The sequence below is a fragment of the Perca fluviatilis genome, chromosome 21, assembly GCF_010015445.1.
Source record: "Perca fluviatilis chromosome 21, GENO_Pfluv_1.0, whole genome shotgun sequence".
Lineage (NCBI taxonomy): Eukaryota > Metazoa > Chordata > Actinopteri > Perciformes > Percidae > Perca > Perca fluviatilis.
In genome coordinates, this window is record NC_053132.1 from 31895440 (window position 1) to 31910694 (window position 15255).

The 15255-nt window shown below is 40.1% G+C and overlaps 1 protein-coding gene across 2 annotated transcripts in view; it reads right to left on the reverse strand.

Moving 5' to 3' along the window:
* The window catches only part of LOC120551259 (V-type proton ATPase 116 kDa subunit a1-like), a 47026-nt gene that overhangs the window by 11719 nt on the left and 20052 nt on the right, over window positions 1-15255 (reverse strand). Inside the window, exons 15-21 of one of the 2 annotated variants that reach the window (XM_039788542.1) lie at window positions 15126-15244; window positions 13855-14071; window positions 11435-11542; window positions 7205-7312; window positions 4972-4989; window positions 2241-2358; window positions 1721-1892 (exon numbers count right to left, since the gene is read on the reverse strand). In XM_039788542.1, coding sequence (XP_039644476.1) covers window positions 1721-1892; window positions 2241-2358; window positions 4972-4989; window positions 7205-7312; window positions 11435-11542; window positions 13855-14071; window positions 15126-15244 — 860 coding nt within the window. Of the gene's footprint in view, window positions 1-1720; window positions 1893-2240; window positions 2359-4971; window positions 4990-7204; window positions 7406-11434; window positions 11543-13854; window positions 14072-15125; window positions 15245-15255 lie in introns of both variants that reach the window. The other variant, XM_039788541.1, reaches the window with a different exon arrangement.

The following is a 15255-nucleotide window of genomic DNA, read 5'->3' on the forward strand; positions in this document are numbered from 1 at the left end:
GTGCAGTTTACACTGGTGCAGGGTGGATCAGCAGGGTGGAGGTGGTGCTAGGAGGCGATGGAGCTGGAGGATGGAAGGTTATCTGGAGGCCTGTACGCTCACAGTTAAGTAAACCTCTTTGGGCCAGGAATTTTTCATTTTGCTAGCATTCCTCGTGTGCACGTAAAACTGAAGAAGTGCAGTTTTGGCAGAGATACCTGGTTTAAGAGGTGAACAATGACAGCCTGCTGGGTGTATGCTTTCGATTATATATATATATTATTATTATTACAAGAGTGTTTCTGATGTGTGCATGTGCTCACCTTGCAAATACACACCAGAGATGGGAGGTAACGAAGTACAAATACTTCGTTACTGTACTTAAGTAGATTTTTCGGATATTTCTACTTTACTTTACTATTTATTTTTGTGGCGACTTTTTACTTTTACTCCTTACATTTTAACATGAATATCGGTACTTTCTACTCCTTACATTTTAAAAATTGGCTCGTTACTTTAGTTTTGTACAAGAGGTCGTAATGTCGGAGAATAGCGCGGACACGCGCCTCACACCGCGAGTTAGCTAGGTCTCACGTTGCTTGTAAAGCATCAAAAGAGAGAAGTTGTCTCTGTCCGTGTTTTACAGACACACCTGGAAAGTTGGCGAAGTTGGAAACCAGCATCAGTTTTAAATAAGGTTCTAGTCCTCACTAACAAGTTTCAAATAATTTCACTGGAGTTACCGTTATTATTTTTCACGTGATCAATACCGAATTCAATCTAATTGGATGGGAATATACTGTAGGCTATGTTGCATGTAACGCGCCACTACAAGACGACTCGACCGATTCGGCTGCATTCATTTGCGGCAAATAATTGCAGCTTGATGGTGGTAGCGTTAGCACTAGTAGTATGGACGGCGACATGATTGAAAATGAAGAAAACAGAGATCCCAGAGATTAGGCAGACAAGCAGCAAGACATTCCCAATCATCCCTGGCCTTATCTGAGAGAGATGTTTAAGATAGGCTAGGAGGCATCAAGTATGACTCCTGGCCAATGTGCTGTGTAACTCTTAAAGTATGGGGAACTTCTTACAGTAATTAATCTATGTTTAGTAATTCATATTGTATCCTTTATTTTCTTTCTATATTTGAGCACACACACATACATGTAGATTCCTTTAAATGTTAAGGGGAAGATTAAAAAAAGAGAAACTGGATCTGTGAATTCTCACAGAATCACAATTGAATTCATATCTTGCTACTCAGTCAGAATCTTATTAAGCTGGAGTCCCAGTCTCTGTCACAATAATCATATATGTGATGTTTGGCAGACATCCATTTAAAATGTAGACAATGGCATATAAAGAGCCTGGTTTTTATGTCCACTGAAGTTTCTCAGCTTGCACTCTAGTAACGTGTGTGGTCCAGGTAGCTTTGCATAAAAAGTGGTTGTCATTCGCAAGGCTACTTTTACTTTTATACTTTAAGTACATTTCAAAGCCTGTACTTTGTTACTTTTACTTAAGTAAAGAAGTTAAATCAGTACTTCTACTTTTACCAGAGTATTTTTTAACACAAGTATCTGTACTTCTACTTAAGTACAGGAAGTGAGTACTTTTGCCATCTCTGATACACACCTATACTATGCATTTAATAGCATGCATGTAAGCTGTATGTGTGTGGGTATATATATATTATTATATATATTATTTGTGTGTGTGTGTGTGTGTGTCTAACCAGTGCAGACGCAGGGCATGCAGGAAGGCTGACAGCCCCTCCATGACAAGCAGGATGGCAACAGTGAGAGTGGCAAAGGCCGAGAAGATGATAGACAGGCCGAAGAACCCGCCCCCGCTCCGGGAGGCCAGACCCAGGTGCATCACCATGGACCAGAGCACCTCTGACAGCTCTGCACACACACACACACACACACACACACACACACACACACACACACACACACACACACACACACACACACACACACACACACACATACAGACAAAGTTATGACAACAACAAGGTTTACATCAAAATATTCATGTCAAGAATCTTTGAATTCATTTATTGAACCGATGTACCTACTGTATATAGTCAAATAGGGTACAGAAAGAGTCTATATCTACAACCTCTTTAAATAATGTTTTACAGAATGTGTATCATAAAAATGTGTATGCTGTGTGTGTGTGTTGTGGGTGTGTGTGTGTGTGTGTGTGTGTGTGTGTGTGTGTGTGTGTGCATGCATGCTTTTACTCACGTGCATGAGCCAAGCTAAGGGCCCAGAGGCGCAGGTAGGATGCTGTGTTGGAGATGCACCCCAGACAGTACTCTATGGTGTGGATGGCCTGGTTGACAGCTACGTCACCAAAGTCAAACTGTTGTGGAAGATGGTAAGATGGTTAGCACACACACACAGCAAGGATATAGTAACACATGTTTGTATATATTTTTGTTGTTGCTGTTTTGACATCTAGTGGCCTTGAGCTGACGACCTTCAGGCCCAATGCATCCACTGAGTTTCAACTTCAAACTAACTTTTGTCTCTGCTGCTTCTAGTAGCAGGTATATCTGTATTTTCCATGGTCATAACAGGAGCTTTAATGAGGCTCTGCAGTGTTTGAGTTTTGCACTTGCATACAGTCTCAAAATGTACAAAAAAAGTGGTCAAAATTGGTGCAGCAAAGGCCGAGCACCAAAAACACTGAAACATATATGCAACTCAATAGCATTTTCTCATTAGACCGTTCTTTCAAAAACAACACCCCAGTTGGTAGCGTGTAATAAATGTGTTTTCAGTCTCAAAAACCCAAAACCAAAATACCTGGGTTATGTCACTTCTCAGAGGTAACACAGCTTCTCCGGAGCCACAGAAGACATTACGCAACTGTTTTCACAGGCTAGGAAGTACTAACTACGACAAGAAATTTGACTTTGACATGTAAAATCGATGGACAGCCCCTTCAGGGATATTGATTCTTTTGTTTAGGCCACAAAATTTTGATTCTCTTTTGATTCTTTTTTTGATTCTTTTGTTTCAGTTTAGTGATTGGAGCTTTGCTCCAATCACTAAACTGTCTCCCTTTAAGAATGCATATTTCTGTTTAGTTTAGCTTTTACTAAAACTACTATTTTCTGTTTGTCTAAATCAATGTTTTAAGATCTTGTGATTGTTTAAATATAAAGATCATTATTAATTAACACAGTTGTGATTTTGACATACTGACTACAATAGTAAACATTGCAGGAAAAAAATCCTAAAACAATAGAATTTCCAGGATGTCATTACTTACAATACACATACGCCATCATAGCTTATCAACTGAGGTTGGTAAAACAAACACATTACTGTCTACTTAACATTGAGTGATGATCATCACCCAGCTGTGCTATTCAAACTGTGGCCAATAATAATAACTGTACTGTCAGCATGGCATGAACCATGGAAACGACTTGGAATGGAAATTCTATTATCATCTTAATGTGCGGCTGTTTTGACCTTTGACCCCGGCCGGTGCCTTTAGCTCTGATCAGGCAGAAAACAACGAGCAAAGACGTCTGTTTTTTTTTAATTTTTCTCGAGCAAGATCACAGCGCAGGGACTTGTTTGTGTGTTGTAAAGGCAACACAGTTCCTCTGTTCTCTCCTTCCTAGAGCAAGACTAGCCTTTCCTGTATGATATGGGCAGGGAGGGGAAACATGGGAGTCTATTGCTCTAAGTTGCTCTTGTTGGGTTTGGCTATGCGCTGGTCTGGTTTCCTCTTTCCATGCTTCTCTTTTGTCCTTGGAGCTGTGAAATAGAGTTCATGGAAGCAGCGCTCATTGTTTCCATTCAAAGGGTCTCCGACAAAAATGGCTAATGAAAACAACACGGGCTAACAAGCCGTAGTGGCAAAATGCACGGAGGCCAGTGGCTCAAACATTTCAGCTGAGCAGAGTCATGTGATTTCACAACGTACAGTTACAATGTACAAGACTTTAGACTTGTCATGAAATGGGTAAATTAACAACTAAGACGAAATACAGTTTTTAGCATCCCCAAATTTCTTTCACACTGATTAGCAGCTGCAGGACAAGAGAAAACTCAGGTGCAAAGGTAAATCAGAGCATATATATGGACTATTTCAAGAGCAGAGCTGTTGTACTTGGACTTGTGTCAGTCTCAAGATTGTTATGACCCAGACTTGTGTCAGTCTCATCGGTTTTGGTCTTGACTTGTCTCCTAGTTGTTTTAACTTGGACTTGTCTCCGTCTTGTGGGTATTTTTCCTGTACTTGTTTTTTGACTCGTACTTGTTTAGATGGAAACACACTTTATAACCACCTAATCGGACACAGTGACCATTTTAAAAGGCTAAAATATAGTAATATGATTCGGTCATAGGACAACAGTATTAAGAATATTGAATGGATACTATTTTGTCGACTCACACTCAACCCTGATTTTGCTTGATCTCAAAACTGCTCGTACTTGGATTTGTCTCGGATTCTACTGGTCTTGGCATCAGCTCTATTCAAGGGTACACTACATAAATATCTATAATAAAGACACCATAACCTTTTTTTAAATAAATAAATGTCAAGAATTTCAAAACTGTTGTCATTTTTCTTGATACTAGATGAGTGATTTAACTTATTCTGCCTTTTTTCAACACACTAGACTTGCCACAATAGAAATCTTGCTACCAATGAAAAACTGCACTGGAAACTAATCCCAGCAGTTCTTTTGCATTTGTAAAATACGTTGAAAATGAAGACCGTAAGAATGAGTCTCTGACTAAATGACCCGTAGTGGGGCTTTTTACATCTTTACAATCACACACATAAACATGCCTGGTGCCGGGAGGTGGACAGTGTAGGAGTACAGGAGGTTTAGACAGACCAACCAGAGTCCAAAGACAGAACAACCACCACTTGGTACTAAAGGCACAAACAGATCAGGCAAGACAGCATCCAGACATGCTAAGAAGATATCAAAACTCAGGCTCTTACCGGCTCTTCTTCTGCGTGCTTAAAAGTAAGCAAAGGTCAATGGTTAATAGCAGAATTCAGGAACTGAATCGACCCACAAGGTTCCAATCCTAATTTTGCCATCGTTGTTTTACAGTTTATTTCACTAGACTCTCTTTTCTGTTCTGGAATCCCATTTAAGACTAATAGGTCCTGACAAAGGTATTGTGTTTCAGGTCGGGTCTAGGCCATTTTATTGGAAAAAGCTTTAGGCTCAGATTGGGCTTCCTTTTGGGTATTTTCACATGTATGATATGATAAGACATTTCTCTCTTTCGCTCTCTGACTGTTACAATCATCTGTATCCATTTGTGTCATGTGTGTGCAAATCGTCGTGCACATTAGCCTGGTAAGCTAAGCTAACAGTCAATAAGGGATGAAATAAAGCAAAGTATAACTTGTCTTCGGTCAGGCTTGTTTCTCTAATATGGCACCACCTGGTGTCAGCTGGTTGGATCTTAAAGTATAGGTTCAGATCAACAAAACAAGGATTGTGGATTTTGACCCCCATCTCTTAAGGTGTAGTCATGTCACAAAGGTTCCACTTCACAGCAAGTATGAACAGGAGGAAAGCTAAGGTGATGATCTTATTCAGTGCAATAACAGCTGAATCTAACTATAAATCGAGGTATCTCTGTATGTGTGTGTATGTGTGTGTCTGTTGTCTTTCAAATGATACCGTTCATCCGATCTACTTCACAATTTGCTTCCTGGGTACCCAATTAACTTGGCATTTGGAATTTGGAGCAATTTGGACAGCGTTGGATATTGGATATTAACAAACTGTGAATAAAGCTAAACAACCGCAAATTACTTCACATTTTAATTGTGATATTTTGTGAGTAAAATCTGAGTCTGCAACGTTCTCTCTAAGGTAAATGTAGTAGTACAATGTTTTCCTCTGAAGTAGAAGTACACAGTAAGTCAGTAGTATACAGTGTGGTTGCATATTAAGTGCTTTGGGGTCCCTTTGTAAGTAATTTTGGGGTACAATGGTATAATTCTGGAGAAAGCTGCAAGCAGCAATACAGGAGGCCAAGCAATCGGCCTGTTCCAAACAGGCACGTTTTAAACGGGCACTGTACTAGTATGTTAAAATTCCCAATAACACACACTGCCAGAAACCACTTATTATAAGTTCAAAGGTCAGTGTATGTAATTACACAATTTGAAAAAGCCAGAGAAAACACAAGAGAAAAGGAGAAAAGACAGATGTTATATACCTGCATCAATTTACCTGGATGTTAACATTCCTAGTATTCAGGAAATTATCCGACCTGATACTCTTACAACTTACTATTCAACTAAACATTATGTAATACAAAGTTGCGTAACCCTGTTGATAAGTCATGGAATATCATACACTTGGAATTATAATGACAAAATGTAGTCTCATTACATTACAGTTATGTAAGATTTTATCGCAACACTAACACTCAGAGATTTATGATGCAGGGAGACACCAAACCTCTGAGTCACAGATAGAAAAAATCTGGGGGGTATTTTCATAAATTCCACTTGCTGGTTCTCATGAAAACCACCTCACTGTTTATGTTTCTGAAATGGAAAATCCATCTCTTATGTGCTCCCTCCCTGCCTTTCACTCTACACGCTGTTGTGCCCACATCGTCCTCATCTCTTTTTACTACTCAGGAGAAAAGCATGACGATTGTGATTTAGTATGGTTTTAGTTAGTTAGTTAAGCCTTTGACAGTCTAAAGCTGGAACTGCTGGAACTACACTGAGCTGAACTTACCAGACTTAGCAGACTTCCTGCTTTTTTTTAATATTATGGTTATGGACTGTTGGTCAGACAGAAGAAGTAATCTCAAGGAATTTGTAATTAACAATCTTCACAATGTTCTGACATTTAAAACTATTAACCAATTACACGATTAATCACTAATGAAAATTATCTTTAGTTGCAGCTCTACACATACCACTCCCTATTTTTACTTTTTGTAGTACATTTGCTATTTTATAAGCATACTAAGGGAAATATATAGTTCCCTGAAAAATGTCTGCTGTTTCTATAGGTCTGGAAAACTGTGCCCCTCTTCATCTGTAACATAGAGAGAACACAGAAAATAGTCCATATACTGTATTATGGTGAAAGCAGTAAGCATCATAATCCTACTAAAATCAAAGAAAATGTCAGGTCTGGAAGAGGATGGAATTAGAATCAGTCATGTTTGGTGATATTGAATGAGCTCACCTCATCTCCTTCCTCTGAGTGCTGGGAGAGCTGGTCATGGTCCATGATGCCAGCCTCGTCCTCCGTGGGCCCGTTGCCCACCCGCACCCCTCCGAACTTCTGCGTGCCCTGTTGGGTGAGTCCGGTGCATGATGAGGACACGCCTGTTTGCTTTAAAGACTGCTCTAGATTCTCTGCAGCGGTTTCTTCCCTCTTCTGGGACTAGATACAAAAGCCACAAGAGCTGTGTCTAGCTTAAAGCAAGCCTTGGGTTGAACGCTTTCTTCTTCATTTACTTTTTCTTTTTTTTAAGTAACAGGGCACCCAGTACAGTGAGTGAAGGCTTTCATTGCAAAATTAAATACATCCACACCTTTTGAAACATGGCACTGCTCACTGGTTGAGTTGAACCTCAACAAACACAGTTAAAGACTCTATTTGTAAAGTATAGCTTGTAACTGTAACTGTGCAACTTTAAATGGCTAAGAAGAAATTCTGGTCTGAATATGACTGAATACAACATTTTCTGTTGGGTCATTGAGCTACCAGCAACATCCCATGCAGACTATGCCATTCTAGAAAATGGCTAGCTAAGGTAAGCTAACTATTTTTTTTTAAATGGCATCACAACAATATTAATTGACAATCTTTTTTTTTACACAATGAAAATTAGACAAAAACGAAATAAAAAGTACCTTTGAAATCAAAAAAATAAAAAAGTATAACAAAATGTAATTTTCAACAACTATAATATTAAAGACAAAATAATGGACTCAATTACTTTTTTAATACAAAATCTGACCTAATCTGCATGCATCATTGTATGATTCTGATTGGTAGAGCAACACCAACCAAATTCTTAAGAGGTTGGTTTGCTTGACCTGCTGCACTAAAAGGCAGCATGTTAAATTTCTGTAACGTTATGTCTCATAATGTAACGTAATGTCAGCAAATGTGAGACAAACCACAAATGCATGCACGCAGAAAACAAGCATTATAAAAAGCATAGTAGTAGTAACTTTAAATGTTACATACATTTGGATGTAAGACCCAGAATGCTTAGAAGACTTCAATTCTAGTCATAGTTCCATTATCTTTATTGTGACTATTATTGCCACTGTTCATCACACCCCCAACCGGCACCATCAGACACCGCCTACCAAGAGCCTGGGTCTGTCCCAGGTTTCTCTCTAAAAAGGAAGGTTTTCCTCGCCACTGTTGCACTAAATGCTTGCTCTTGGGGGAATTACTGGAATTGTTGGGTCTTTGTAAATTATAGAGTCTCTATCTGCAAAGTGTCTTGAGATAACTCTTGTTATGATTTGATACTATAAATAAAACTGAACTGAATTGAAATTCAAAAATGCACAACGAAATTTCACTGACAAAATGTCTTTAGTTTTGGTTAACTAAAGCTATAATCAACTTACTAGAATATAACAAAAACTAATATATTTTTGTCAAAAGACCAGGTGCCAATATTTACAGTGGTCACGCAATATATAATGGTCAAGCGAATTTTAAGCGAACTTTTAAAATGTCGCAAAAAAGAAAAGAAAATGCAAATTACAGTGCCTTGCGAAAGTATTCGGCCCCCTTGAACGTTTCGACCTTTTGCCACATTTCAGGCCTCAAACATAAAGATATAAAACTGTAATTTTTTGTGAAGAATCAACAACAAGTGGGTCCCAATTATGAAGTGGAACGAAATTCATTGGCTATTTCAAACTTTTTTAACAAATAAAAAACTGAAAAAGTGGGCGTGCAAAATTATTCAGCCCCTTTACTTTCAGTGCAGCAAACTCTCTCCAGAAGTTCAGTGAGGATCTCTGAATGATCCAATGTTGACCTAAATGACTAATGATGATAAATAGAATCCAGCTGTGTGTAATCAAGTCTCCATATAAATGCACCTGCTCTGTGATAGTCTCAGAGGTCCGTTTAAAGCGCAGAGAGCATCATGAAGAACAAGGAACACACCAGGCAGGTCCGAGATACTGTTGTGGAGAAGTTTAAAGCCGGGTTTGGATACAAAAAGATTTCCCAAGCTTTAAACATCCCAAGGAGCACTGTGCAAGCGATAATATTGAAATGGAAGGAGTATCAGACCACTACAAATCTACGAAGACCCGGCCGTCCCTCTAAACTTTCAGCTCATACAATGAGAAGACTGATCAGAGATGCAGCCAAGAGGCCCATGATCACTCTGGATGAACTGCAGAGATCTACAGCTGAGGTGGGAGACTCTGTCCATAGGACAACAATCAGTCGTATACTGCACAAATCTGGCCTTTATGGAAGAGTGGCAAGAAGAAAGCCATTTCTTAAAGATAACAATAAAAAGTGTCGTTTAAAGTTTGCCAAAAGCCACCTGGGAGACACACCAAACATGTGGAAGAAGGTGCTGTGGTCAGAAGAAGGCAAAATCGAACTTTTTGGCAACAATGCAAAACGTTATGTTTGGCGTAAAAGCAACACAGCTCATCACCCTGAACACACCATCCCCACTGTCAAACATGGTGGTGGCAGCATCATGGTTTGGGCCTGCTTTTCTTCAGCAGGGACAGGGAAGATGGTTAAAATTGATGGGAAGATGGATGGAGCCAAATACAGGACCATTCTGGAAGAAAACCTGATGGAGTCTGCAAAAGACCTGAGACTGGGACTGAGATGTCTTCCAACAAGACAATGATCCAAAACATAAAGCAAAATCTACAATGGAATGGTTCACAAATAAACATATCCAGGTGTTAGAATGGCCAAGTCAAAGTCCAGACCTGAATACAATCGAGAATCTGTGGAAAGAACTGAAAACTGCTGTTCACAAACGCTCTCCATCCAACCTCACTGAGCTCGAGCTGTTTTGCAAGGAGGAATGGGCAAAAATGTCAGTCTCTCGATGTGCAAAACTGATAGAGACATACCCCAAGCGACTTACAGCTGTAATCGCAGCAAAAGGTGGCGCTACAAAGTATTAACTTAAGGGGGCTGAATAATTTTGCACGCCCAATATTTCAGTTTTTTATTTGTTTAAAAGGTTTGAAATATCCAATAAATTTCGTTCCACTTCATGATTGTGTCCCACTTGTTGTTGATTCTTCACAAAAAATTACAGTTTTATATCTTTATGTTTGAGGCCTGAAATGTGGCAAAAGGTCGAAACGTTCAAGGGGGCCGAATACTTTCGCAAGGCACTGTAGAAGCGTTTCCATCAACTGGTTTAGAGCAAATAAACTCGACTACGCAAAGCGTAGTTTGGTCACAAGCTGACGTTACGCATGGTTGTAGATTGCAAACCGGCTTGCTAAATCAAAGAGTTTAGAAGCTAAGTTCTTTGTGTAAATGGAGAGTGGACGCATTGGACAAGCTTGCCACCTGTGCAGAATACAGGGTTGTGGCAGAGACATTTGGTGTCAGCGAGACAACCGTTCACCGCTGTGTATACGCGGTGTGCAGGGTCATACCATTCAAGCTGTTGAACCAATTCATCAATTTACCCAACGTGGCTGAGGCCTGGGCTATAGCGCACCACAACTCCACTACGCACCTTGTGTCACAAGTGTACGGCGCACTGGATGGGACCCGTTTCCCGTCATGTGACTTACATGTTCACTACGTCACAACTTATTCGGCAAAGCTGTTTCCATCTCCCATTTTGCGCATTAGCGTCAAAGCATTAAAAAAAGTTTTTTTTCTCGAAATTTTGCACAAAATGCACATAAAAATACGTTGATGGAAACATGACTAGTGACTGGCACTCTACTTACAAAGTTAATATGTAGGACTCTTCTCATGAACATGGTAAACACAACCATAGATTATAATTGGTACTGATCTTTAGTCTGATAGGACTGCAGTTTTTTGAGGTTTAAGACAACCAGTGAGAGCAATGAGAGCATGAGGCTGATACATCACGTATTTCGAGTAATTCATATTTCTTGGATGTATAGCATTTTGGATAAGAACTCGTCAAATATATAGGTAGAATAAGAGAGTACAAGTGGCACATCTTTAGCTGTTAGGGTGCCCTCAGTCTGTGTAGTATTTCTACCAAATTTTCCACTAAAATATGAGCGTTTCCAAGGCAGGCTTTAACCATTTTTCATGGCAACACAACCAACCACATTACACAATACAATGCATTGAAATGAATGGCAGAATAGGAGTAGAAAAAAAAGGTTATACCAAAGGTTATAAATGTTACTCATCAAAGGTGGCAGTAAGGTTATAGGTGGGGTCAGATCCACATACCAGGTGCTTTTTCCACAGGTGCTGACGCCGAAGCACCATAGTTTTCACAATCAGCATACAGGGTACACATGCAAGGGCAATCAGCACCAACAAAATCTGGATCCCCATCTACAGATTCAAACAGAGAGAGGTTAACAAGGTTTTGGTGATGTGTAGCAGTGATCAGGCGATGCTAATTTCCTGAACAGATCCTGGTGAGGCCTAACTCACAGCTGGTACGGAAAAAACTCAGCAGTTTCTTTTGTTTGTCTCATTCTCGACTAATTACAAGCTTTCTTTTACTTTCTTGCAACACAGGTACTACTTGTTACAGTTATTTGTTGTTTTAAATATAAAAAGTAATATGCTGATCTGAAGACATGACAGATATCTAAGAATTAAGGCAAACTGATTACCTCTACGCTTACTAATTCAAGTTGTTAAAAGGAGAGCAGACTTTTCTGCAAGATTGTTCTCTGTGGATTTAATCTTCACATGTATACGTGCATATACTGTTCACAACCACGTAATTCACATGTATATATAGTAACCTATTATATGAATCATTTAATATCTATTCCAGCATAACGCTGATTCTGATTCATCTGCATGAACAAAGACCAGGACATAAACACTATGCTGGTAAATTGTTGGTCTGACTAAATGGATGTGGTCCTTTGGAATAAACCTCCCTTTGGCTGACTTGGTTTGTTGTCATTTTTCTTTGTTCCCCTCTCCTTTCCAATTTATTGTATTGCTTCAAGTGAGTGAGAGAGAGTGAGAAACCTCTTGATGAGGGCTGGGCGATACTGGGCGATTAACTATAAGTAACCCTACATGATACTGAGAAACTTTGATAAACTGATGATTGCGTGATGATGTACTGCACCAACAGCCAATCACATTTCAGAAACACAACTCTTTCTAACCAATCATATCAGAAACTGACACCCCTCATCCCAAAATAGTCATAGTAAGGTTGGTTGAGTTAGCTGAAGACACCACATGTTTTTGTTTTGGTATCAAAAGCCACACACATGGAAGAGATAGAAATACTGTAGGTGTCGGCACAAAAACAAAAGCGTTAAGAGCTGTTGTGGATAAACAAGTTAATAGGAAATTGGTGGTATGGTAATATTTTGCCCACTGATAGCCCCGTTTGGCCACGCAGTGGTTGAAACAATCCAAAAACAGGGCTTGGTGACTTAAAGTCCTGTTTGGAGGTGGGAAAGTTAAACATCTGTGCATTTTCTAAATCAAGCACTTAGTCCAAATCCACAAAGCCTTTTCTCTTGGAAAAGCAAAAGACAATGAAGCGTAATTCTGACCTTTGTGCAGCTTGGCCATTTACATTTAGAATGGAGTTGAATGGTGTCATTGCCGACCCTTGGCTGATGGGAGAAAATAACCCACTACAACTGCAGTTCAGTGGTTTGTACAACTGGTAAAAAAAGTTACAGCAGTTGTCATCAACTGTAGATGTAATGGGTCTTTTATCCCCATCGGCCACAGGAGGCTGTAAGACAGAAACAAACGATGCGCTCAAAACTCCCTTGAGCAAAAAGGTGAGAATAATGAAATGTTTTCAAAGCTGTATATTTCACTTTTTACAAGAGAAAGGCTTCATATGGTTACCTTTCCCACCTCTTAAAAAGTGTAGCGCACAATGTAAAGCATCAATGTGAAGCATTTGTCTACACAGTCTATCAAACGATAGATGAAATGGGGCTAGGCTACTATTTTAGTACAATATGAGATCGTATTCTGAACAAGCTGCAATGATAGTCTGGCTTTGAATTTCCGGAGAAAACAAACCCACATGACGCGTTCGTCCAATCAGCTGCCGGTTTTAATTTTTTGGGCAACAATACAGGTTAGCGCCGCCTGTTGTTATGGAGACGTATTACGTCTCGTCTCTTCAGTGTGTTCTCCCCGAGTCTCTGAACTCGGGGAGACTGATCAGTCCGACTGGATTTCCTGCCGACGGTCGGCTGTCTGGTTGGTTGGTGTGTAACCGCCTTTACAGTATAGCCCCAAAAAATTTTTAAATATGCCATATTGCCCAGCCCTACTCTCGACCTAGAAAATGAAGATGGAAAACTGAGACCAAACTAGGTAGACTGGTAACTAGCAGGTAACTAGCTGTGCAAATGAGTTCCCCAATAATATCTCCCTCTGACTCGAATAAGTATCAAGCCAGAATAACTTCTACAGAAGTATCCTAGTGCAAGACACAAAATCCCTGCCAGCTCCAGTGCTGCTGTTCTGTAGCTGACCTCTGACCAGAAGAAAAAGTAATATATACAGTATATTTAATTACTATTATATTGTATGTATCTATATATATATAGTATATTATATAATATGCTATTATTATTGTTTGCTATGAGGGAGGGGCAGGACGCTGGGAGAGGCAGAGGGGTGGATGAGGGAAGGAGCACCTGTCCCCTGTAGAGGGGCTTGTTGATGGGGTCGTTGTAGTTGAAGAGACACATGTTGATGAAGTGGATGAGCAGGCTGGGCGCGTCCTTGGAGGTGAAGGCGTCATAGGCTGTCCACTTGTAGAAGACCAGCAGAGCGAGGTAGCCAAACAGGCTCGCCATAAAGACGATCTCTGGGATGAAGCCCAGGAAGATGTTCAGTGGCTTCTTGAAGTACCTGAAGTCAGTTAACAACACAAACAAACAGTGCTGCTATGTTGGCGATGGAGAATCTAGTGTGGCATTTGTCGAGCAGTTTCACTGATGTTGCAGTGAAAATATAATCAACCAGCAGGTGAATTTTGTTAGATAGTGTAGCACTGGCATCGTCAACCAGAACAGTTTCCATCCAGGGTGATTGTTTCATCACATTCCATCAGTGTTATTGTATGCATTCGTATTGATATCCTAACAGTGTTTCCTGTGGAATGAGAGGTTTGTTGTGGGGGCAATATGGGCATTGTTTTCCTTTTCCTTTTTGTTGTTGACAATCCAAGAATATTATCTGTTTGTTTACACCATAATTTTTTGTGGACATATAGGCGGAAACCTCAAACAATTTCAATCTACATAAAACCTGGCATAGAACATGTATAGTTCAATTTGCATGCCAAGTGATGGCAGGTCTGAGTAGTTTTAGGGCCTCAGTGGGCTTCAAATGAAGTTTGTTTCAGATTGTATTGGCATCTGCCAATTCTTTGCAGGTTTGAACTTTTCTCTCAAGCTTTCTTTGCTCATTCTTCACAGAACTATTTTCATCACTTTCTGTGCAAACAACTGAGCAGAACACTGAAGTGTGTACGGTTATCCCATTTTGTATGATTCATTACATCTCGCCCCTTTCTTTATTTTATGCCTTTGAGTGTGGCCATTCAAATCAGGTGCAAACCCTTTTGCATGTAGTGACTAAGGCTACGTCCACACGTACCAGGCTAGAGGTCGAGGGGTGTGGCGATGACATCATCGATATGCAAGTATGCGGCTTCGCCGTCCAAACGAAGAACCAAGGGCGGCGTATTCAAATTTTTTCACCCTGGGACCAGGTTTCAAAAAAGTGCGTCTTCAGGCAGTGCATTTAAAGGATATTGTTTGGACGATCGGCCAAAACAATGCAAAACATGTGCGTTTACACCAAAAAGCATTTCCGTGTGGATGGCCCCTCAGTGAAAACTGAGAAAGACCCAATGGTTCAGGTGTTGATTTTCAGCATTGCTGTTGAGTGTAGTACTTACAGGTGGTTGAAGAGGCTGAGAGACACTCCAAACAGCATGTGGATGACACCCAGGATCACAGACATCTTCATCTTGAATGAGTTGAGGAAGGTCAGCTTGTTTGTGGCAAGATTCCAGATCTGCAGAGATT